The 24,755-nt window shown below is 43.8% G+C and overlaps 1 protein-coding gene across 9 annotated transcripts in view; it reads left to right on the top strand.

The window, feature by feature from the left end:
• Window positions 1-24,755, top strand: part of Gfrl (Glial cell line-derived neurotrophic family receptor-like) — a 107,851-nt gene that overhangs the window by 44,618 nt on the left and 38,478 nt on the right. For 4 of the 9 annotated variants that reach the window (XM_018113242.3, XM_018113247.3, XM_018113248.3 and 1 more), the window contains exon 2: window positions 5,053-5,664. The exons of 1 other annotated variant lie outside the window; for it this stretch is intronic. In XM_018113242.3, the coding sequence (XP_017968731.1) occupies window positions 5,415-5,664 (250 nt within the window). In that variant the 5' untranslated portion in view covers window positions 5,053-5,414. Of the gene's footprint in view, window positions 1-5,033; window positions 5,665-24,755 lie in introns of all 9 variants that reach the window. 4 more of the 9 variants (XM_089256294.1, XM_089256293.1, XM_089256292.1 and 1 more) reach the window with 4 other exon arrangements.

Below are 24,755 nucleotides of genomic sequence, written 5' to 3'. Positions count from 1 at the left end.
CTGTGATGTTAGCAACTATTTTTCTTGGCCGAGGCAACAGACAAATAAATTGCAAGGCATGCAATAAGACGAGCCGAAATGTGTGTCTAAGTGCCGTCTGTCTCTAGCCCTCTCTCTCTCTCCCCTCTCTCCCTGTCTTTGTGTGTGTTTAGTACTCGTATGCAAATAAAATTGTACATGAAATTGACTTTGCGAGTATGTGTGTGTGTGTGTGTGTGTGTGTAGTTGGTGCAACCGTAAACCGAAACATGACTTTGACTAACGTTGCTGCTGCATGTAAATGGGCACCACGCCGCATGCCACACGTTTGCCAGTAATCATCCATTATCCTAATGCCAAGCAGGTCCCTGCCCAGTACAACCCAAGCCCCAAGAGAGTGACCATGTATGTGTGTGTGTGTGCGTGTGTGTTTGTGGGGGTGTGTGAGTCGTCTATTGGATTATGCTACAACCTGCAGAACCTTCAGCCAGCCAGACTACAGCTAGAGTTAGCCTGACCTGGCTGCCTTCCTGCGACATTTATTAATGATACGACCGAAATTCGTCGCTCACACACATACAGAGGCAAACACATTTACTTATAAATATATACATATATACATATATTTACCCAAATAGACGCACACTTTCAGTGGCAACCTAAAAACGATTTGCGTAATCGCAGCTCGAAATCATATTAATTGGCCCATGGCTCTTGGCATTTGCTCGAATCGATAATGAAAAGTTCAAGCTGTAAAATCCAAAAGGTTATTGCTGTTTTCATTGGCTCGAGTGGCTCGCCCCCACGAATATCAACAGCCACGCAATTAGAACGGTTTATTTAGTTTACAATTCTATCGATTGACTTGTATGTCAGGTGCCCCGATTCACACACTCATACACTCACACAACACACCCAGGCTAATCATAGGCTCTGCAATCGATACTCGTAAAATGGGCCATAAAATGGCAGTTGACTCGCAGCGAGCACAGAAATGTCAAATATTTGCGTATGGAGTTTCAAGTGAGAGTGAGCCTATTCAACGTGAGATTCACGTGAGGCACGCCTGAATTACAGACTCAACCAGCGGCTGTCTGGAGGCTAATGGATTTTCATTTGAGTTTCTTAAAATACAAGCCTGCTGTACTCGAAAATAATCAAACAATTTCCACGTTGCGTATACGCCACGTGGCGTGCGTTGCCCTCTGCCTGCCTTACATGTAATTGTGATGTGTATTTCCATTAAAGCGAGCTGATGCAATAAACGGGACACAAGCAAAGATACTGACTGAGACTGGCAGGTGGATGCCAGCGCTTGACAGCAGTCGGACAAGGTCACAGACGAACGCGATCAGATGAGCCGACTCATTGCAACTTTCAGAAACAATAAAGCTCGCACTGCATAATATATGAGACAGACTCGGCGACCCCTTGACAGACAGCCAGAAACACGGCCTGCCAGTAACTCCACTCATGTTCAACATTCTTTCTGTTGTGTCTGTTATGCTTGTTGTTCTTCCTCTTCTGGTTGTTGTTATTGTTATTTTTGTTGTTATCAAAAAGTACGCAGAACTCACTTTAATTTCAGGGGTTACTCTCAGCCCAATACTGACAGCCGCCGTTTGCAGTGGCACAGCGACTGCGGCTGCGGCAGAGGCAGAGGCAGCGGCGTAGCGACAGCAGCTGAATCCCTTTGGCTGGCCAAGTCCGCAAATATTTTTGTTTTACTTGGAGATTATTACGAATTCATTAGAGCTTGCAGATGAAATTAAATCTGTATATAAAGCATCATTAACTAAGCTTAAGTCAACATTTAAGCTAGTAATTGAAGCAATAATTTTTCACTAGAATCGAGAATCTTTCATGGCCATGGAAATAAATTCTGAATATTTGTATTCATACTGCTGTGTCATCGCGAGTAATTAAAAATAGTGCATATTTAATTATACTTCCAGTGTAGTCTTATGGCACTAATTAGTGAAAAATTAAACAATACTTAAAGCAGAATATCGCAGACTCGCGTCGTATGAGTGAAATATGCTTTAATTATATTTAAAATATGAATGGTAATTTACAGTATTAAATTACGTAATTTAAAGTTATTAATTGTTTGTTGAAATGCCATTGCGAGTCGCCAAATTGCATTTGCAATGCACCGACGACAATTGTACAGTCGAAGTCGCAGTCACGCGGGAGTCGTATTCATGTCGTTGTTGAGGGCGACGACTGCCTGCTAGACCGCACTTAATTACATAAAAGTCAGTGCAATCTGAGCCTCCAAGTCGGTTGCAATTTGTCGGCAGTCAGTCAACGGGAATGCAACTTTCATGAGATGCTGACAGAGGCCTAATTAGATCTACCAACTACAAGCTACAAACGACATGAAACACCTTGGTAAATTATATGGAAAATGCACTTAAGTAGCTGCCTGTGGCATACAGAATGTGATTGTCTTTCTCCCTCTCTCTCTCCCTCACTCTGTCTCACGCTCTGGCTTTGTGTCTTTATTAGTATTGAATATTGCAACTAAAGAATTTCAATTTAAATCGCCTTTTGGCCAGCATGTGAATGGCATGCGGTTGGGCATTTTATCTTTGCACCAAAAGCTTGCCCAAGTCAATACAATGTCTCATGCAGAGCTAATTCTCTGCCTGACACTGGCTGCATACAATTTGTGGTATATTTATTGGCTTGTTTGGTCAGACACACACACACACACTACTGAAATAGAAGGACAGAGAGTAAGAGAATGAGAGAGAGAGCAAAACTATTTAAATTTACTGGCCGAATTTGTAGCTCGAATTGTTGGGCTGTTAAGCTGACCAAACTCAAAGCATGACCATTGACACACTTATTTGCACAGCTGCCGAGTCGAGTTTAGTTTGTGTTGGCCAATTTTCCAGCTTGATCACATACATACATATATCTATATATTTTAATATGCTTATAGCGTTTTGCCAACAAATTTGCTAGCCACACGAAGTGGAGCTCTGGCAATGACTTTTAGTTCAGGTGCAGCAGCGTTGCATTAACTTATGCAACAACTCGCAACTTGCAACTCGCAACTTGCAACTTTAAATAAATACATTTTCAGTTCGAGGCAAAAGCCGAGCCAAAGGTGCTGCCTGCCGCAGTTAGGCAGGTAGGCAGATGCAGAGGCAGCGACTGTGGCAGAAGCAGAGGCTGACGCAGAGGCAGAGTCAGGCACACGTAACAATTTGTGAAGCAAACATGGCTTTATTTTAGTTTCAATTTTTACTTCGTTATTTTTCGACACACACACACACACATATACACACACAGACACATTTTTCCCCATAGACACACACACACGCTTACATATACACTCACAGTGTTTGTTTTAGAACACGCCGCTTGTTGTCTTTGGCAGCCTGCTCTGCTCTGCCTCATCGTCCTTTTGCCGCCATTTTACGCTCGTTATGGCAACACTTTTGGCTCAAAAGCAAACGACGCTGACAACGTGCACAACTCAAACGGCCGACGCGCTGCAAAATGTAAAAAAAAAAAACACAAGAATAAAAAACTAAAAAAAAAATGTTATTGCGTGGTGTGCGGCTCGTTATGTTCCATGAGGCAGCATAGAGAGGCAGCAGCGGCAGCGGCAGCAGCAGCAGCAAAAAAATCATTTCAAGCAGAAACAACAAGGGAAATGCAGAAAACGCCTTCGCGCCTTGCAGTTTCCTTCCTCTCAACTATGCACTGTTAATGTCTATAAGTGTGTGCGTCTGTGTGTGTGCGTGTGTGTGTATGTGTGTGTGTGTCACTCTGTTGGACTACGTTCGCTTCGTTGACTAGCAACTTTCGTCGCCTGTGCACTCGCGCCCGCTGGTGATTGACTGCAACATGTCTGTATCTGTATGTTCATCGTTGTTTGTTGTCAACGTTGATGTTGTTGTTGCTGCTGCTGCTGCTGTTGTTGTCGTTGTTGTTTGGCAATAATTTTTTAACGCTCGAGCAGACGCACGCGGCATTTGCCTGCTGTCTGTCCCAGCGCTGTCGCCTGTTTGTTTACATGATTGTGCACAGAAGTGTTTGCTTTCCCCTGCTGACGATTTCCGGCACTTGTGAGTGCATTAGCGCTTGCGAGTGGCTAACGACGGGAGCCGGGGGGGCTGGCAGCTGGGGTGTGCATTTTTCTTTGAGCCAAATCACAGCAAATTATATTTTTATTGATTCAGTCAACATTTGCTTTGCTCGCGATTTGTTCGATAAAAAGCGCAGCAAAGTGAATTAATTTAACTGAGTTGAGCTCGAACGCAGTCGCTGCACACGGCGCATACGCCATGGCTCCCGATCCCAGGCGACATTGCCCAGTCAGTGGGCCAACAACAACAACAGCAATGGCAACAATTGTAAAACGTTGGCACAACGCAACAACCGCAGCAAGTCGCGACAGCAGCAACAGCAACAACAACTTTTCGCATTCGCTAAAACTTTTCAACATTTCTTGTTAGTTGTTGTCGTTGTCGTTGCTTTTGTTGTTATTGTTGTTGTGGTTGCTGCTACTTTGGCTGCATTGCCATAGACCCAGTGAGCAAATTGTAAATGAAAAAGTTTTTTATGTTATTCAGCGTTTGCTGTGGGCGACTCTTCCATCATGGCACCCGCTAGCCCCTCCCCCCACCACTCTCTCTCTCTCTCTCTCTGCCCACACTGTCTCTGGAGCCTCGTTCTGTGTGTGTGTGTGTTTCCGTTTTTAAGGCCGCCTATGGATACGAGTATTTGTGTTGTTGTCGTTAGTGCTGCATTATGTCTATTGTTGTCTATAGAAGTTTTGTCGAAAGTAATTGTAAATGCTGTTCATAGTCGGTCTGTCTGTCTGGCTGACTGCTCGTCTCTCTCTCTCTCTCTCTCTTTCTCTCGCCCTATTTCTTTCTGGCTGCTGTCTATTTCAAGAGATTTTCGTTTTCAACAATTTAGACAATGTTTTAAAGTCAATGAAACCAAAAAAAGGAAAAGAATGAAAACGAACCTTGAAATATTAATTTTTTACGCTTTTCCTTTTATGGCAAAATCTTGATTACACTACATAGTAAAATATATTGTAAGCAGGTGTAATACAAAGCATTTTTATGTCGAGCACTGTGCAAACTAAAGCAAAAAATATACATAATGAAGCGAGCTCAGTTTGGGATTAAGTCAATGTTGTCAGCAGCAACAGCAACAGCAACAGCAACAGCAATAACAACAATAATGCCATTGCATTGACACAAATGGAACATTAAAAGCACTCATACATTCACAAATAGATGTTTATAAAGTGCAAAAGGATTCGCGAGCTACAAAGTTAAAGGAAGAACACAAAGTGTCGACAATAGTGGGTGAGATATTAAAATCAGCAACCTGTCGGGCGCAACGCCTGCGTCTCCAGCACCGTCCACGGGAACAAAGCGCGCCCCGATAAAGCGGCCAACATGACCCGCTTTCGCATTAAAAATCTAAAAATTCTGTCATGCTGCCTCAGTGTTTGGGTCATGCTCTTTGGCGGCGCCCTTCATCTGGCACGCTGCAGTGAGTTTCCGGAGCGCGAATGCTGCGATTTGACAACCACCTCGACAGTGGGCCCGCTGCCCTTGCCGCCGCCGGCCCTGCCCACCGACAAGTCACTATCATCGGCCACAACGGCCGTGGACACAGACCTGAATCTAACCATAGGCCGATCGGGTGAGTAAAGCCAGAGATGCGTGAATGCCTCTAGCCTAAACTAAATAAATATAATATGAAATAAATACTGAGTAAGAATTTCAGACATCTCCTGGGCTAACCTAATTAAATTAAGTATTATTAATGTATTTAAAGTCTCTTTGCACAATGCTTTGCTGCTGAGTGCAGGACACCTTTGCTATTTAAAGAGTGAATATCTAAATATATATTAGCTGCAGCTAAGTGGATGCAGTATTGGTAAGCAACACTTAACGCTTCACTGGCCACACAAATACCAGCAGCATGCACGGCTATGCTCATGTGTCGGGTGGATGGGAGATAGCGACAGGTGCCATCACTTACGCTCCAATTAACACGATGACCTTTCGAGGGAGCGACGGGAATTAGTTGGGAGCAGCTGGATAAAGAATCGGGTCGGGGACAAGTATTCCTGCTAGCAGTTTGACATGCACTGAATTCCATTTCGAGGTGGGGCGGTTGGGGCGGTTGGGGCTGTCTGCACGGTTGTCTGCCTCGAGTCGGAGTCTCTGAACTATTTGAAATGCAAAGCAAACGTCAGCTGTAAAACAATTTTTATTCACTTTGAATTGAGGTTTTGTTTTGTATTTTATTCACTTGCAGACAGCACGGAGGTGTATGTGTATGTGTGTGTGTCTCTAGTGTCTGTATGTATGTATGTGTGTGTGTGTGTGAATAAGTTTGTTATCTTGGCACGGCAGCTTGACTTGTTTTAAATGTTTGCTGAGCGTTGCTACGTGCCGTAAACAGGAATAGATATAGCGAACAACAGCATTTATTTCGTTTTCTTTTTTTTTTTTTTTTTCGGAATTGGCCACGGGGACACAGTAAATAAACATGCCACTCCATCGAGTTTGTTGCACTTGTGTGGCATTGTCGGAATCGAAATGAATTCAAAGCGGCTAACGAGCTTTTCATGTCCATCGAGACTTCCATAAAAAATACCCGAAATGAAAAGGGAAAAACCAAACAGCCATCGATATTCAAATTAAAAATTCATCTTGAAAATCATCGATAATAACTGCCCAGCTGCAGTCACATAGCAAATGGCATCGACTCGGGTCTTGCCCCTGCCCTCGCCTCATTTCAATTTAACATCTCCTCTCCACCAATGATTCCCCAAATTACCCGCTCTTCTCAGCCAAATGCTATCCATTTATCCATGCCAAATGGCAAACTGTAAAAAGTTTGGCCAAAGTGCATAAAATTCTGAGACGCAAAAAAGGAAATGAAACTGAAAATAAAAATGGAGACGACAAAAAATAAAAATAAAAAAATTAAAATAGTACAAAAACAAAAACAAAATGGACGCAAATGGAATTATGAATATTTTATTGAGTGGCCACTGTTAATGGGGCTTTCATTGCATTTTTCGTACACATTTAAATGTCAAATTAGCAACAAATTAAAAATGCCAGTTGCCTGCAAGTTGAATGAGTCTACAACCTGCCTATCATTCAAAAGAAACTTTGAGCGCAATAACCTCTCTTACAGATGGGCCGGGAGTGTGAGAGGGATGGGGCTGAACGAAAGAGCGTGACACGCAATGGCAGCGGCTGGCCATATAATTGAGTTTATTAAATAATCATAAATATCGATTCGATTCGTTACGTTCTGCTCCGTTCCGTTTCGGGCTCGAGCTCGAGCTGAGTTTGAGTTTTTGCTCGGCCCGATTCGATGCGGTGCGCGATGTCGCCATAAAAATATCAAATGGTCATCAGAAATGCAAAATGCTTGCAACTAGCGGGCTACAAGTACAGGTGATTGATTGATTGATTGTGGTATTGATTGATTGATTGATTGATTGGGGCCAGGCCAAACGGACACTGGCCAATTAAATTGCCTGGCAGAATTAGTCATTAAAAAATGAACTCAATGCTCGGCCCCAAGACGTTCTCGAGCAGGCACTACAAAATCGATTGGATTGCCGGTAAGAAACTGCAAATGCCGTAAAAGGACGCACACATATGTACATACAGCAACTACATTACACACCCACACGGACGACATACATACATAACAATTTGCAATGAGGTTGACGTTGAGGGACATAAAAATTTCCGTATGCCTTTTTATCGACATATGTATGGCATAGTCTGCAGCAACGTAGTCCGGCCAAGTCCTTGGTCCTGTCACATGACAAGCTCAACGACGACACAGGCGACGTCTACAACGTCGAGTACGTCTTGCAGTTTATAGCATTTAGATTGAGTTTGCACACATGTACATGTATGACTAGCTTGGATTCGCATTCGCCTTAGCATTCGCATTCGCATTCGCATTGGTATTCGTATTCGCATTTGAATTGGAATTTCTTTTAGTGGCCAAGAAAAAGAGCCTTTGACCCCAAGTGTTTGCCCGTGCTTCTTGTGACAGTCGAACTATGCATGACATATGTACAGGTCTGCATGATTTTAATCAGAATAAAAATTTCATTCAACGTCTGCACTTGTCCTCCGCCTCGTCCCATGCAAAATTGATGGAGGGTCAGCAGCGGCAGGGGCTAGAATAAACTTATGCTTAATTTTTTCCCCATTTACTTGTCATTCTTATCTTCGAGTGTTTGTCTTGTGTTATTTATCTAAGCATTTCCCTTATTTTTTCCACCCACTCCCACTGAGTTCGCCTTAAAGTATTCGCTAACGGATAAGTCGCATCAATTTTAAACTTTTCAGGCACGCACGCACACACACACGCACACGCACAATGCTCTTATGTTATTTCAGCTTAATTATATTGCAACACCCGATCCAACGACCCACCTGGCCAACTGTGTGTGTGTGTACACAACGCGCACAGGTGCTAGAAGGTCCGTGTTACACGGATGCTTTATGTACTCTGCCTGATCTGCGTGTGTGTGTGTGTTTGTGTATGTGAATTAGTTATGAAGCCAAAGTCAAACTGGGTCAGCATTTCTTGCCCCTGCATTGGTGAGCTCGCTCCGCCCCACGCGCTGCCACACACGTTTGGTGCACCACTGAATGTTGCCATATATTTGTGCAGCGCGTATGCCACTTTCGCGTTATTGCGTATACGTGCCGTTGGCCATGCGCTCACCGCATGCCATTTTCTCAGGCAGTGTCAATAGTTGAGCATTGTGCGTTTATAGCCGTTAAAATTGTAATTAAATTCAGTGCGACGCTTCACAAAAGAAGCAGTAAATGTAAATTTAATGCCGCATGTGTGTCCATACGAATGTGCCACATTGCTGCAGCAGCAGCTGCTACTCTGTCTGTCTCTGTAGTCTCGCGCAGCTAGCACATCGTAATATTTCAATTTGTAGCGCACTCGAGCCGAGAGACATAGGCCAGCCGAGCAGAAGAGCTCAGCACTTATCCTTCGGCTACTGTTGCTGATGGTGTTGAATCACTTGGGCCTGACCTTCATCAAATGTAGAAAAGGTAAAAGCAGACACTTAACCCAAACTCACAGCTCGCAGCTCGTAGCTGCTGCCGTTTTCTTTCGATGGTTGCCAGGCAAATTAAAAATTCAGCACAAGACAAAAAGCTGCAGCGATGCCAATGACTGCCAGCAGTAGCCACAGTCAAAGATGGAGAGTGAGAGAGAGAGAGAGAGAAGTGGAGCCACAGTTACAGTCGTAGCCACAGTCAGTCAGTCAGGCAGGCAGTAGCACCACGAAAATTGTGGGGCAACCGCTGCTTATGGGTCTCTAGCTGTCTCGATTTCGCTTCAAATGAGAAAAAATGCGCCAAGCGAAGCGCGCAAAAGGTAAATTAAAAATTGTGTGTGTTTATTTGCGCGAAATTCCAGCGCAGCAAAAGGCAAAATACCAGCCACCAAGCAGCGGGTGGCTCGCCTAAGGTAACCAACTGGCTTGCCAGTTGCCAGTTGCCAGTTGCCACCTGGCAATCAGTTTAAAGCCAGCTGCCAGCTGCTTTTGAAGCGGCTTTAAATTCCACATTTAACAGCACGCAACTCGACGTGCTGGCGCTGAAAGTCAAGGTTGCTAATTAAGTGCTATATTTTTTATTCTTATATCTACATGAATATACATGTAGTCATATGTGTATATTACTATTCTTCCTCTTTTTTTGGGGGGTAAACACGTATATATCGACGTAAGGGTGACTGCCACAGATTTCGTCTGCTGTGCATCGCATTAAGCGAGCTTAAAAGTGCTTTATGCGTACGTGTCTGTCTGTCTGCCTATGTATATATGTGTATGTGTGTGTGTGTGTGTTGGCGTGTGTCGTTTTAAGTCCTGAGCTTAGCATCAATTTTTGAGGGATTTATGGCTTTTATTTGGCCACCAAAGTGCGTTGCGGCCGTGTTTTGTGGCACATATATAATCACGTCGCCACTCGGGCGGGCATTGTGGCGTGCGAGCTGTAACCCGTAAGTACATTTCGTTTAATTAAAAAAGGCGCCAGCAAATTGTAACTAGTGCGCAGTGTAAAATAATTTCGCATTTCGCCTTGCCAAATAAATCTGGAGCCAAATAAATCCGGCTTCAAGCGCCCTGAGGCAGCTGCATATTTATATTTATGTCGAGCACAGCCCACACATCATCTATCAAAATTCACTTTTCACAGCAGACGGGTAGTTACGCAGTACCCAGCTGTCTGGCCGTCTGGCCGTCTGGCAGTCTGGCATAAATTTTAACCCTCACGTAGACGCAATTTCAATATAATGGCAAGCTAAGCATAGGCCGACCCTAGTGGCGCCTCTGGGTAGAGGGCATATCAACGACCTAGTAAGCATCTTTATATAATTTCATGAGACTGTCTCTCGCCCTCTCTCTCTCCCCTATCTCTCTCGCATGCGTATACAGAGCAGACACCTGGCGATCGCTGGCAGAGCGCACTTTACGTAAATTTGTTATGCATATAAAATTAAAAGCATATTCTGAGGCGGCATGGAGTTTACTTTGCTCTGCCGCTGCCGCTGCCGCTGCTGTTGCTGCTGCTGCTGCTGCTGCTGCTGCTGCTGCTGCTGCTGCTGATGTTGTTGATATTTGTAATTTGTACTTTTAACTGCCAGCAACAGCAGCGGCAGCCTCCAAAGATGAAATGATACAAGGATACCTACTGCATTGCCTGTATCACTGTCTGCCCCTCTCTCTCTCTCTCATTCATTCGCACTCACTGTACGCAGTTAGCAACAAATGAGCAAAGTTTTGTTTTTGTGCTGTTATTTGATTTTTTGGCCCGGTTGCTCGACTGCCAAATTATTCGTTTCTGAGCTGTTTGCCTTCAGCCCTGCCACAGCCACAGCATTGCCATTGCCATTGCCAGCAAGACAAACGGCAAAAAGTTAACTTCAAATGGCAAAAAAGCCAGCAAGAAATATTAAATATACGTGCCAGAAATAAACAGAGGCCAACGGTGTTGATAGCTATTAACATGCGTGTGTATCCACACCCCCGTTGCATGTGTATGATATTCAAATGAACTAAGAGCCCACACACACACACACACACACACACGCACACGCACAGGGCACATTTTGATGGTAGGTGCTGAGGTTCAAATCAAAAAGAGTCAACGCGTTGCGTGTCGCTGCGTAGGTGTGTTTCTCTCTTAGTGTTGGTGTGTGCCTGTATTTGTGTTTCTGTTTGTGTTTGTGTGAGCAACAGCAACCGCAGCCAGCAACAACATATGTAAATATTTCGCCACAGCGACACACTCGACATTCATTTTGCCACCACTCGCCGCCCGCGGCTTAAGTTTGCGTTTTTATTTAATTGCGGAAATTGTGGCATCGCGTTGCCATCTCACACACATACCAAGGCACAGTCAAACACACACACACACACCCACTCGCATGCATACATATATACTCAGACAGACAGGGCAAATTTTTTCTTATAATTTCTTTTATATGGCAACGATGAAGCATTGTAACATATTTTTATGGCCTCCCATATCTCTGCTTCCATACATATGCACGTGTGTATGTATGTATGTGCATGTATTCGTGTGTTTGTCTCTCCTAAGCATTCTTTAAATTCAAAGGCTAAGGCAAATATGAGTTTTGATATACGCATACGCACAGGCATGTGTGTTTGGGTGTGTGTGTGTGTAAATTGAGTCAAGTGTGTCATCTTCGTCTTGGGGTTGCTCGCTTGACAAACCAAACTAATTAGAAAGTCACTTTGGTTGCCTGCCTCAAAGCAGCAGAATCGTTGGGCATAAAATTAAAAAATTGTTGCGCATCCAACTTTTGGCCTGGCATTTGATTTTTCCTTCTCCTTCAATATTATTTTATTTACGTAGGCTGCCTGCCACAGAGCACGTGTATGAGACGCAAATTTGAATACCTTATCCAATTAATTATCTCAATTCTTTTGCGCTTTGTTCACCTGTACGGGCCACACTCTGCGTTCCACTAGGCGACGATCTCTGGGAGCAAATGGCTTACTTGTGTAATTACTGTGCCATGTTCATGAAGTGGCCCACTCGACGTATTGCTGACTCCAATCAGGCTTTTGTTGATTTCAATTAATTGCTAGCTATTTTCAGAGCACACGCTCGCACCACTCTCACCACTCGCACCACCATGCGGATGTACAATAAGTAAGTGAATTTGTGGCGCAGGACAAATGGCTGGCAATCAGCTTATGAGTAGCTTATGCCAGCCGATGCCGAATATCGATACTCCTGATTGTTGCTGTTGTAACGCAAGAGTTTTAATGTGTTTGCGCGCACTCTTATCAAACCATTACGATCTAAATGACACTTTGACAGGGGCACGGCAGTGGGTCGCGATAGCGACATGGGGCACGGTCATAGGCGGAGGCGGAGGCGGAGACGGAGGCGGTGACGAAGGCGGTGCAAAGCACAAGTTCTCCTTACCTGGCTGGTCTCATAGTTCGGGTTGTGTTCCCGTTGCTGCACGCAGTCGATGACGGGCAGCGATAAGCGCAAGAAAAATCGAAGCAGCACTCGAACTCTTACCAACACAAACACAAGCATAAGCACTCACACACACACACTCGGCAAACACCTACGAGTCGCGACACACGCCACTTAGCTGTTAATATTTAAAGTTGCAGCTGTGGCAGAAGGAAGAGGAAGCAACAGCAGCGCTGCCACGCCGTATGCCATACGCCATACGCCGTACGCCATACACAACCGGAAGCGGAAAGCTCTTCGCCTGCGGAAGTGTTCCGTGCGCGCAACTTTATACATAAGTTGTTGTTGTTGTTGTTGTTGTTGTTGCTGCTGCTGCTACTGTTTGTTGTGTGTTGAGTGTTGTGTGTTGTGTGTTGCATTCTCCTCGCTGAATATTGCACGGGTTTCATGTAATGACAAAGCAACGTAAGCCAAGCTACAACAACAACAGCCGAAATGAACACAATTCGTTTAAGCAGGCGACACTTGAGCGCATTTTTATTGCTCGAGCCACTAACGATCGAAACGCAGGCGACTCACAGTGCATCAGCATCGGCTAATTCCACTGTAAAAAATCAATTTCCTCTGTAGTAAAATGCTTGTGCTGGCTGACTAATTACTGGGCACAGCCAGAGGCATTGGGGCTGGCAATGTTGAGCAATTAACCATGGCGGGAGCAAATACTGATTGTTCAATAATGAACCTGGACTTAATGACAGAACCCAACGTCAATTCGATGGGACCACAACAGTAACACGTTTATCCTATACATAGAAATAAGTTATTTTTAAGAAATTGTTTATTTATTTATATGAAGAATGTAGAATAAAAAATCCAATTAGCTCAATCAGAATCAGTGCAGCATATAATACTTTTGCTCCTTTATCTGAGTTCAGTATGGATCCCTATAGATTAATTTGCAATTGTATAATAATGACAATTCTGATGAATATATCATCTAACTTACAAGAAGATTAGTTTGAATACGTATTTTATATTAAAATTTCATAATAAATGTTATATTAGAAAAGTCTGCATTCCTTTTATTACAAACCAAATATATAGAGAATTATATATTTTGACCTAAAATATATTTAGCCAGTCCCATAGTGCGATAGTAGCTATACCAGGTGGTAACATTCAATTTTCGCTCAATCTGTGCTGCTTTTTAATAGAAAATCTGCCGAGTTAGCTGATAGTTTCCCATTGCTTCATTTTGCCAATGCTGCTGTGGCTGCTGCTCCTGCTGCTACTGCTACTGCTCCTGCTGCAGCTTCTTTTGATGGAGCTCGTTTCCAGCTTCATTTCCGCGCCATGCAAGTCGATGATTTTTGTTGACATCTTGTTGGGCTGCATCCGCCCGACTCCTGCCAGTTGCCGCTGCGTGTGGAGCAATCAGCGCAGCTGCTTTGCATATTTCAGCTGGAGTCGCGTGTCTCCGAAGTTGGGAAAACATTTTGCAACATTTATTTCAGCAGACATATCACATCCTATTTTTGTGCCATTTTTCCGCTTGATGCGTTTACATTTTCCATTCAGCGCTTTGTTGACACATCAAAGTAATCTATGTGATGCACACATGCACATTCTTGCCTCAAACTCATGGAATTCCTAAGCCAATTTGGTGAAAGCAGCTTTTATATCGATTCCCATAGGATTTCGCATCTACTTGCTATAATGATATCCTAAGCCAAGAGATTGCTGGTAATTTAAGAATATATTCCTTACATCAAATAAATGATTGGCCAACAGAATTTCTAATTTAATTGTAATTATTTGTAATAATTTATTTACTATGCATATATATATTATTTACATTCCTCATTTTTAATTTAATCTATTTGATTATCCGTGTCACATAAATAATTGAAATTATTGGCATATTTTATTGTTGGCTTTTGTATTCAGTTAATTAAAGCACACTTTCGAATGCGCTGTGCATTTATTAACGTATAAAAATTTAATTATTTTATTCCAAATACTTGCGCACGATTGTCAAACAAAAAAATTTGAAAAAAAAAAATTAAATTAAATTAACTTAAAGTGCCAACAGAAATGTGCAGACCTTTCCAACAATTGCCAAATTGATAAACAAATTGTTGGACGCGGGAACAGCTGAATATTTGGACAGTACAATTCGAGCAGTAATTGTATTTAATATTCAGGCAATTGAGTTTTTCTACTCTCTACTCTCTGCCCGCCTGGGACCTGCAGCTTATAAGCCAATAAATGCCAGCAGTAATTGCTGCACGGTCAGCATCCAGCAATAAGCTGACAATGAGAGCACTAATTGATCTGTAACGGTCTAACAGGGGCATTGACTTTCAAAGTCAATGACTCTCAATCCGCATTGCCAACAGTTGCACACGTCAAGTGCAACAAGAGTAAACTGAGCGTAGTATAAATTGATTGACAGCTCATTTGATATGACATTATACAGATATTAGGCAAAAATAGTTAATGAACTGAATGCAAGTTAGAATATTAGACTGAGCCATACCCTGCAAAGTGATGATTGAGTATGAGCATTGATCCAGATATCCTCTTCTTTTTCTTCATTCTTATTAGTCAATCATACCCTGTAATGTAGCAATATAAATATCTATGATATCCATCTGCTAGTCAATTATTTCAGTGCATATTAGTTTCACCACTCGGGCTATGTTTCGGGTATAATTAAACAGGAAGTGATTCTGACGAAATTGAAGTGAAACACTTGATACTCTACATACACACACACACACACATACACGTACATGCATATATATGTGTGTTTATATACCTGATTCATGTGCGCTTATAAATAATAACAATTCCGCTTAACCGGAAGCCGAAATAACAACTTCCTTTTTGTGTAAATGTTCAACGGTTGGTCACATGCCACTCGACCGGCTTATCACATGCGTGTGCTGTTGTGTGTGTGTGTGTGTGTGTGTGTGGGTCGTGTGTGTGTTTGTGTGTATTCATTTATGATTGAGTGCGTTCTGTAGTAGTGCTGTATTCTGCACGTGTGTGTTTATTTGCTTGTGTGTGTGTGTGAGTGTGTAATGAGCGCTATTGCAATGTGTGCGTAGGCACAAAATACACACATACACATTCTCGAAATGAAAATGTCAAAAACAACTACAACAAATTGCGTGTTGCTGTTTATTTTATTTTTATTTTTTTGTGCTTTTTTTTTTTTTTTTGTTTATATAACATATTTTTTCATTTTGCCTCTGAATAGGTCTACACATCATCCAAATGTTCGCGTTGTAGTTGCGAACCCTTTTTTGTCGACTTTTGTTGCTTGTATTTTTTTGTTGTATATATATATATTTTTTTTTTTTGTTTTTTTGCGTTTCCGTCCGCCATGAAATATGTAGCTTTATTTTTGCCATATGAACACAGCCGCATGGCTATGGAGTTGAGTGTGTTTGTGAAATCTCTCTGTATGTATATATGTGTGTGTGTGTGTATGTGTGCGTGCATGCCTTTCAATTGTCGCAAAGTCATGGCATGTGTACATATGTGTGTGTGTGCGCACACAGCAAAAATTTAATTTAAATTTGCACATCAAATTTGTACATAAATTTTTAAACATGCCAAAATAAATAACAAGAAATAACTTGGTAAAAAATCAAATAAATAATTGCGAAAATGACAATTGACGCATCCACGTACAGCGAACGTAACATTTGTTCAAGTCTGACAAAAGATTCTATACCCTAGCCAAAAAATAAGTCATAGTAAGTAAAATATAATGGAAATGAATGAATGAATGACAAATTACAGAAGAGATTCGTAAGACTCGCCTAACTTTTACTGCTTATTAGCTATAAATCTTATGTATTCCTTGATTTTCGTCTAGATCCGAGGGTATCATACCCTCAACAGCTAGGGTATGCAAAGCGTAAGCTTTAATCATTCATATGGCCTTTTATGCGGCGTGACATTCTCTGAGGGTCGCATATGGCATAATAAACACAAACATTTGGCAGGCGACACATGCGAAAATCTCGGCCAACTTTACGACACATGTATTAACTGGTCCTGCTCGATGGCAGGAGGCGAGATGGGCGTGTCAGTTGTGTTAACTGGCCTGCAAACTGCCTGGCTGCTGGTCGACAGATAGTCCGCAAAAAGTTTGCCCTCCGACTGCGGGTGGAAGGGGCGCAGTAATTTTAGCCTTAGAGCCAAAGTTTGGGTGTCACCGAATTGGTAGCTATGACGGCTTACGCAAAACTTTCACAAAGTGATTATTATTGTATGAAAAGTTTACGGGCTGCTTCAAAAAAGAGAGAAGAGTTCCCGGCAGGGCTGGGCATGTGGTGGTGGTGGTGGTGGTGGTGTGGTTACATATGTAATAGGTACAAACAAAAAACTTGCTGTTCATAAAGTTTTTGGGCCGAATTGCCATGCAAACTATTGCACAACAAGCCAACACGTTCACAGCAACAACAACAAGGGGAAGCAGATGAAGGGGAGAGAGAGAGCAAATGCTCTGACGATATAATTCACTAACACCAATTAAAAGTCATTTAACATGTATGTATGTATAAGAGACACGTGTTTCATTCACAGCAGCAGCCGGAGCAGGGGGCCTGAAGCATGGCGCATGGAGTGTGGAGCGTGGAGCGTGGAGCATGGAGCCTGTCACAGGTCCAGTAGAGTAAATGGGTTCAAGTGTTTGATAGTTCAAAAGTGTTTGCCTAAATACTGTGTGAGGCTACTTACTCCAGAGAGAAACAAGTTCTACGCATGAACAGCTCGAGTTGGCCGTCGACAAGTCAACAAACTGAGTTGCTCGAAACTTTGTGGCATAAATAAGTGAGCTGGCTTAAATGCCTTGGGCAACAACAATCAGCCAGCATTCCACAGCAGCCTTGACCAAAAAGCGTTGCTGGCGCTGTTTCGAAATTGAAATGTCTTCATTGAGGCGGGACTGGGGCAGCAAAGCAGCCCCGAGTCGGAGCAGCAAAGTGGTCATTACTCTAATTAACCTTATTTCATTCTCAATTACAAGTGTAAAAAAACCAACAAAGAAAACACCAACAATCTGGGCGGTAAAAAACAAGAAAACAAAGCAATACAATTGCCTTAAAACATAATTGTTATTTTGCGCCATTTTCCCTTTTGATTCGGCGTTCGCGTTGCCATTGCCGTTGCTGTTGCCGTTGCCGTTGCCTACTTTTGGGCGCAGCCAAAAGGCAAATTAAGTTTTTGCTCTAATTTAGTCTGACGCACGCCGCAACAAAAGAAACAACAACAAGAGCAACAGCAACAACAAAGACTTTTGGTTTTATTTTCAAGATGAAGCCGCTTTTCTTTAGCTTAATTTACCATTTTTCACTCTTATCGCACATCTTCGCGCCAGACAGAGACAGCGCCAGCGCGAGTGTATGTGAGAGAGAGAGAGAGGCAGCGAGTGCGCGCGACTTGGGCCATAAAAGTCAAGACATCAGGCAAATGGAAAACATTTGGACCTGGCTCTGGCAGCTGCCTTAAAGCCTAAGCGTAACAATAATTTAATGCGACGCTTAAATTGTTTGTAAAATGTTCAACAACCGCGCAATGCCGCTTGCCGCATGTTGCACGCTGCTAGCTGCTTGCTGCTTGCTGCCTGCTGCCTGCCATATGCCACTTGCCACTTGCTGGTTGCCGCTTGCCGGTTGCCAGTTCCGAGTCGTACGCCAAAGTTAAAAAGTGGAAAAGTTTTCTTTTCTATTTAACGTAATTTGCCTTCATTTGCGTTAGCTCCTTCTGGCGCTCCCGCTCCCTCGCACTGCTCAGCCAAATATAGACTCGCCTGCTGGCCAGTTTATGTTCCCTCCAAGTCTTTTTCCCTCTCGCCCCTCTCTCTCTCTCTATATATATATATACATCTACTCTCAAGATTCTTGGCTGCTTGGCATATGTTGCCCTTGTCTCATAATCTGGCATATTTTCCGTTTTTGTTTTTCTCCCATTGTTGTTGTTGTTGTCATGACTTTGTCACTCCCCTTGTGTGACAACAGCGAGCGACTTGTGTTTGAGCTACTTTTTGTGTTATTTCTTCTCCCTTTTTTGTTGGCTTTCATTTTTGTGGTTAAGCAAATGTTTAACAAACCAAATCGCAGATTTGCATTTTATGCTTTGCACTTGGCTGGCAGGGGGCGGCGAATGAGAGGCTACCACTTTTACGGCTCCGACTGGTTGCTGTTTATTGTTGTTGCCTTTTCCACTTGGATAAGCGTCGCTTTAATGCTCCTAATCGGGCTTAAAATCAAAAGATGCTTAACGCTCACCAGCCAAATAAAACAACAAAAACGAGCACGGGCACGAGAAAATGGTCTTGACTTAGATTTCATCAATGCTGTGTGCCGACAGACAGACAGACAGACACACAGAGCGATAGAGATAGCGATAGAGCATGAGATTGAGATAGACATAGAGCTTAGCTGGTAAGCCGCTTAACGCAGGACTAGCGTTCCATGCTCCTCGTTCCTCGTTCCTTGTTCCTTGTTCCTTGTTCCATCCGCAGCTGCCTCTCGGCTACAGTATCGCAATCCTTTTGTGCTGGCTTCATTTATTTCATTTGCTGATATTTGCACCATTTCTATTTCGACTCGCCTCTTATTTACACTTGGCTTCGGTTAGTCTGGAGACAGAGCTCTAGACAAATTATTGACATGCTTAACTCACACACACAGACACACCCATACACACACGCACACAGAGGCACAAGCTGAAACTCAGCAACGAGCTCTCAGTAAATTCATTGTTATATGCCTCGCAGGCATGGGAATGAAAACATTTTCACTTATTTGCTCAGAAATTGGATAACAATCGAACTGAAATTGGATCTCACTCATTTTTGTATACACTTCAAGTGGCGGCCAATGCATTGTTTTGCTTTTAACTGCCTTTTGTTGCTGTTGTTGCCATTGTTGCTGTTGTTGTTGCTGGCACATAAAACATTTTCCGGCTATTTGCTGCCACCCATACACTACGAATTGGTGGCGCTGTCCGCCCTCCCCCTACCCACTGCTCCCTTCCCCAAACCATCATTCTCTTATTATCGTAATAGAATTTGCCAAATTGAGGTTGAAATGCTTTCGGCCTGCTCCGGCCCCAACCCCTTGCCACTTGGCATCCGTTTATCGTTTGATTGTTTGTTTGCCTGTTGGCTTGTTGGCTCCGCCAGAGCACCCCCCTAACACTCGCCCCTCCCCATCCCATCCATCCAGCCGTACTTCGTGCACTCCTTCATGGTCGGCTTCGGCTTTGGCTTTTCGGTTTCGCTTTTCGCTTGTCCTGGCCGTTCGCAGTTCACTTGATTGCTTGCTTATTTGGTGGGCCTGCGCTTATCAATTGCCGTTTTTATTGCCATTTTGGCTCCGAAGTCGTCGTTTATTGAGTAAAAAAAAGAGGAAGAGAAATTCATTCCCTGCTTTCTGGTTGCGCGCGACTACGAATCTGCTGGGCAAGCAGAAAACAGACGAAGCACTGGGACTCATTGGCGATTGGGCTGTCATTATCCAGGACACAGTCCTCTGGCGATTCGTTTGGGCTTAATTTAATTGTTTATCTTGTGGCTATTGTTTGCCCAGCGGTGATTGTCAGATATGCCACAATTATGATTGATTTATCAGCCGATTAGATAGCCCCAGGTAAATAATATATATACATATTAGGGCTGCCTTGAACTCGATTGAGCTCAGCTCAGCTTAGCCAACTATATCCGTCTACTTCTGTGCGACTAAGCGGCTTACTGGCTTTAAGAAACCATGTCGGCCTCGAGCACAACAGCGCTGGGCTTGTCAGACAGGCGATGCGTGCTGGCGCACTTCGAAAGTGGGTCCAATGCCAGTGGATATATGTGTCACGTTGCCGCCGAGTGGCGCCACGTTCGCAATGATGACGTTAGCGACGCGACGCGACGCCCCTTGGTCAATCGGTTAACTCATCAGCGGACACGATGCGTATGAGTAACGGCCAATGGCTGGCTACACTTGCTGGGAGAGTACTTGAAGGGAATGAGAAGGATAGAGAGAGAGAGAGAGAGAGAGAGAGATGGAGTAAGAGTGAGAGCGCTGCCTTACATGACATATTCGCTACAGCATTGTTTCTATGTGGTTTTCGGTTTACGGTTTGTAAAGAATTCTTTACACACACGCACACGCACACAGGTCAACAAGTCAACACACACACACACGTATTGAATAGGAACCATGTTGCTTTGTTTCTGGGCAATTTTAACGGTTTCGTCTTGCACTTCAATTAAAGTGGTGCACATAATAGAGACTGAAGGGAGAACAAAAGTCTAGTGCATTACCTGTCATTAATTATCGATATATCAAACTATTATTATTGCACAGCTCGTCAAATTTTAGTTTTAATTATGTAATCTGATAACTTAACGTTTGATAGCCAAAACTGCAAGTCAGTAGATTATTTTTCCAGTGTGTTTTATTTCTATTTTTTCACCTCTTTGCATTGCATTGCTGCTAGCTATAAAACAGTTGGCTGCTGTCGACTTGCCACCTCGATTGTTGTTGTTGTTGTTGTTGCTGTTGCTGTCTTTGTTGGCATTTGCGTTTTGTGTTCCACTAGGTCGTTGGGTAGTGCTGCATACATTTTGGCTCACCTTGTTTTGGTCTCGTGTCGTTGTTGTTGTTGTCCTTGCCGTTGCCGTTGTCGTACCTTCCAGCACAGCTGGCAACAGTCTGAACTTGCCGCACACATAGGCAAATAGCAACGAATGAGTGCTGCTCCACCTTGAGCACACCAATGCTACGAATATCAGAGAGTCTAATTAGAGCTGCAATAAAATGCAAAGTGCATGCATACAATTGAGAAGCAGCTGCACGAACGAATGGTAGGCCAACTCTTCAGCAGAATTTAATTTTGTGGCTGGGAAAATCAATTGAGGATGCTTTGGGTCCATTTGTAAATTTCATACCTTGCACTTATAGATGTTTGCTCTGATTACCATGGAATTACACTCAATTACGGTGATGGATAACTAGAGAGAGAGAGAGATAGAGAGAGAGAGAGAGAGAGAGAGAGTGCAGCAAATTGAGGGTTAGGAAAATGGCTGCTGATGAAGCTGTTGGCCCTTGGCTGGGGACTGTCGGCAGATTGGACTGCCTCAAGGTAAAAATCTCTAGCACTGGTTTGACAGCTGGCAGAGCCCCAGTTCAGATTCACATCTGTTGGCGTGCGCACACACACACACACGCACGCACACACAAACAAGCAAACAAACGCTGGGTGACATTGACATTTTGCCTAATGCCTTGGCAAGCTTAGATTGAGTCATACTTTGTGCACTGACAGGACGAGACAGACAGCCAGAGACGGAGTCACTCAATAAGCGGAGCTCTGTAGCCAGACAATCGGTATAAATTATTATGTCAGCTCATGACAGGACGGGAAACTGCTGGCCCTGCACCGAGCCGCTGCCCGACGGCCCACTAGGCTCTGGCAGCAGGAATTAGTTTTGACACGCAGCGAGAGCGGAATGGGGGGAGGGGCAGGCGACCGCCGGCAGACACGGGCAGACACCTCTGGACATGAGAGCTTTGTGTATCGATCTATAATTAAGATAAGATACAGTCGGTGTGTGCACCGCAACTCACATTGTGACCGTGGCTCGCAAGTGGTGCGAGGTGGAGCGGGGCAAGGGTCTACGAGTGGCACTTATGGTCAGATAGCAGCTGTGTTATTTGTTTATGAAATTGACCTGCGATTAGCGCTGCATACAAAGTTGTGTGTGGCAACGGGCCATAAATTACACGCCACAGAGTCAGGCGATTGAACGTATGAGCTTGTGGGCGTGTGGGCGTGTGGACATGGAATCGTGGTCCCATAAGCAACAGCAATTCCATGAAACTTTAACGCAAACTAAACGCTAAAGCGTTTTGTTCAACTCGTTTAAATTGGAGTTCAGCCCACACACGTGTGGCACAAGCTGCAGATGACTTCGACTTCGGTCTAACCACACGCCAGACACCGCACAGCCTGGAGCCCATGCGGAATGGTGCCCGCAGGATATGCAGCAAAAATCCGCTTACACAATTTTACGCACAAGCCAGGAAGAAAAAGAAGTTGGTAAAATGTGTAAAACTTTCGTATTGACAATAAACGCCAGCAAGCAGAGGGGACGGAGTGGAGAGAAATGCAAGGCTTAGGGGGGAGGGGGAGGAAGCAATGCAAAGTGTTTGGCACTGCTTGCCAAATAGAGTCAGGCATATGCAGAGTACTCGAGAAGTTCTGATAAAGCCCGCAGGTTGGCGACGCCGCAGTGCCACGGGAGGGAGGGAGGTAGGGGCCGCAAAACAGTTTCTGTTTGGCATTTAGTTGCATCGAAGTTGGCTCAAAGCAACGGGCTGGGAAGTTGATGCTAGTGCATATACCTTTATGGCAATGGCAGACAAAAGTACACGAAATTCAATGAGCTGCAAAAAGCAGCTAAAGTTGCTGCTGCCAGATTTACGCCAAGAAAAATGTCAGCCAGAGAGTCAGCCGGGCTATCCGACCTGCATCCAGCACAGGACACGTAACCGGGGCGAAACCAAGCAAGCAAAAAAAAAAAAAAAAAGAAATGGAGAAGAAGAAGAGAAGATTATATATATGTAAACTCAACGGGAACTGGAGTTGGATGCGACGCTGACGGCGACTGCGACTGCGACTGCGGTCTGCGACTTTGGCGCCGCAGACAAATTGCGCTCGTAAATGCTTTAAATTGTGCACTCTGCGGTCCAAATTGAAGCTGAGCAAGAGGAACGCGTCGCTTAAAGCGGGCGGCAAACAAAAGTTGCGAAAAACTACAAGCAGCGTGCAAAAAATGGCTGAGCGTGTTAAGAAAAATGTTTTCGTAAGCTGCGAACAAATGCGCGACAATATTTTTCAGCCACTTGTCCCACCCACCAACCCCATTCGCCCCCGGGCAGCCGCTCTTGAAGCAGCCAACGCTTGTAAGTAGGCAACGGCAACAGTGGCCAATGCTGCCTCAGCATTTGTCGCTGAGATACTCTGGAATATGCTCTTGGGATAGATATCAGTGCTCTCTTTGAGTTTAAGGCTGAATACAGAAAATTCTGTTGTTAAGATATTAATTAAAATATAAGAATAACAGGAAATGAAAGATATTAAATGAGCATATAATATTAATTAAACTTTTCTAATAAACATTCAATAATAAACAGATCTTACTCAAAACTCCTTTTGATATTCACATTTCTAGAAGATAATTCACGTATAACATCAATCAACTTCCATTAGTGGGATCAATTGTAATGCCCATAGAAATCAAGCTAATTACTTGCAGCTAATATACCCGGTTTCAGTGTGCTGCATAATGATGCCGACTGCCGAGTGCCAACTCAATGCTGCCTCTGGACGGATGCTCGGTGTTGAATTCAACGCGAACACCTTTGGCAAAGGTAAAAGAAAAGCAGGGCGCTTGCTCCCATTGTTGCAGAACAAAAAGCGAAGAAATGCTACAAGGAGCGGCAGTTGTAGATGTATTTGTGTGTGCGCGTGTGTGTGTGTGCTGTGTAGGTGTAGCTGTAGAGGCACGCTTGATAGCCCAAGCCGAAACCGATTGCCACTTAAAACCTTATGGCTACGCTCTCGAACCAGGCACCACTTGTGTGTGTGTGTGTGTGTGTGTGTGTGTGTGCGTGTGTGTGTGTGTGTGTGTGGGCGAGTGTATCTTCGAGTGTGGCTGAACGAGTGTTGTGCGGCGGGTGGGGTGCGGCGCCGGGTGTCAAAATGTTAAGTTAAAATACAAAGACCTGACTTTGGTGTCGACTTTTAACTTTCAACAGTTGCCATTGCAGTGCGAAAGGTTTTGCGCACGTGTAGAATTTTTCAATTTGTAATGTAAGTTTCCGTGCGGACAACTTTGCGCCCTGCTCTAATGACCCATTTCGCTTGGCATTATTCAGGTCGGGCCCTCGCGACTCGCGTTCTTTAAGACTTTGGGCTGGACTTTAAGCCAGCTGCCAAGCAGAAAATTTGATTAAATCAGCATTACGACCTGCTGCCTGCCTGATAACGGAGCCCCAGAAACAATATTCGCTGACGCAATGCTAATTGCAAGGTGTACAAACTGCCCCAGAAATAAGCCGAGCAAAGCACTTTAATTAATTAAAAAGAAACGTCCCTGAAAACTTGTCAAAATAAACAGCGAACGCAACAAATCCTTTCCCGGCTCTCGCACAAACCCGGCCGGGAAATCGAAACGGCAAA

This window comes from Drosophila navojoa, chromosome 2, assembly GCF_054131105.1.
Source record: "Drosophila navojoa isolate 15081-1374.11 chromosome 2, UAZ_NAV_1.0, whole genome shotgun sequence".
Lineage (NCBI taxonomy): Eukaryota > Metazoa > Arthropoda > Insecta > Diptera > Drosophilidae > Drosophila > Drosophila navojoa.
Note: the sequence above shows the minus strand (reverse complement) of the source record. Positions and strands in the feature narration are given on the sequence as shown.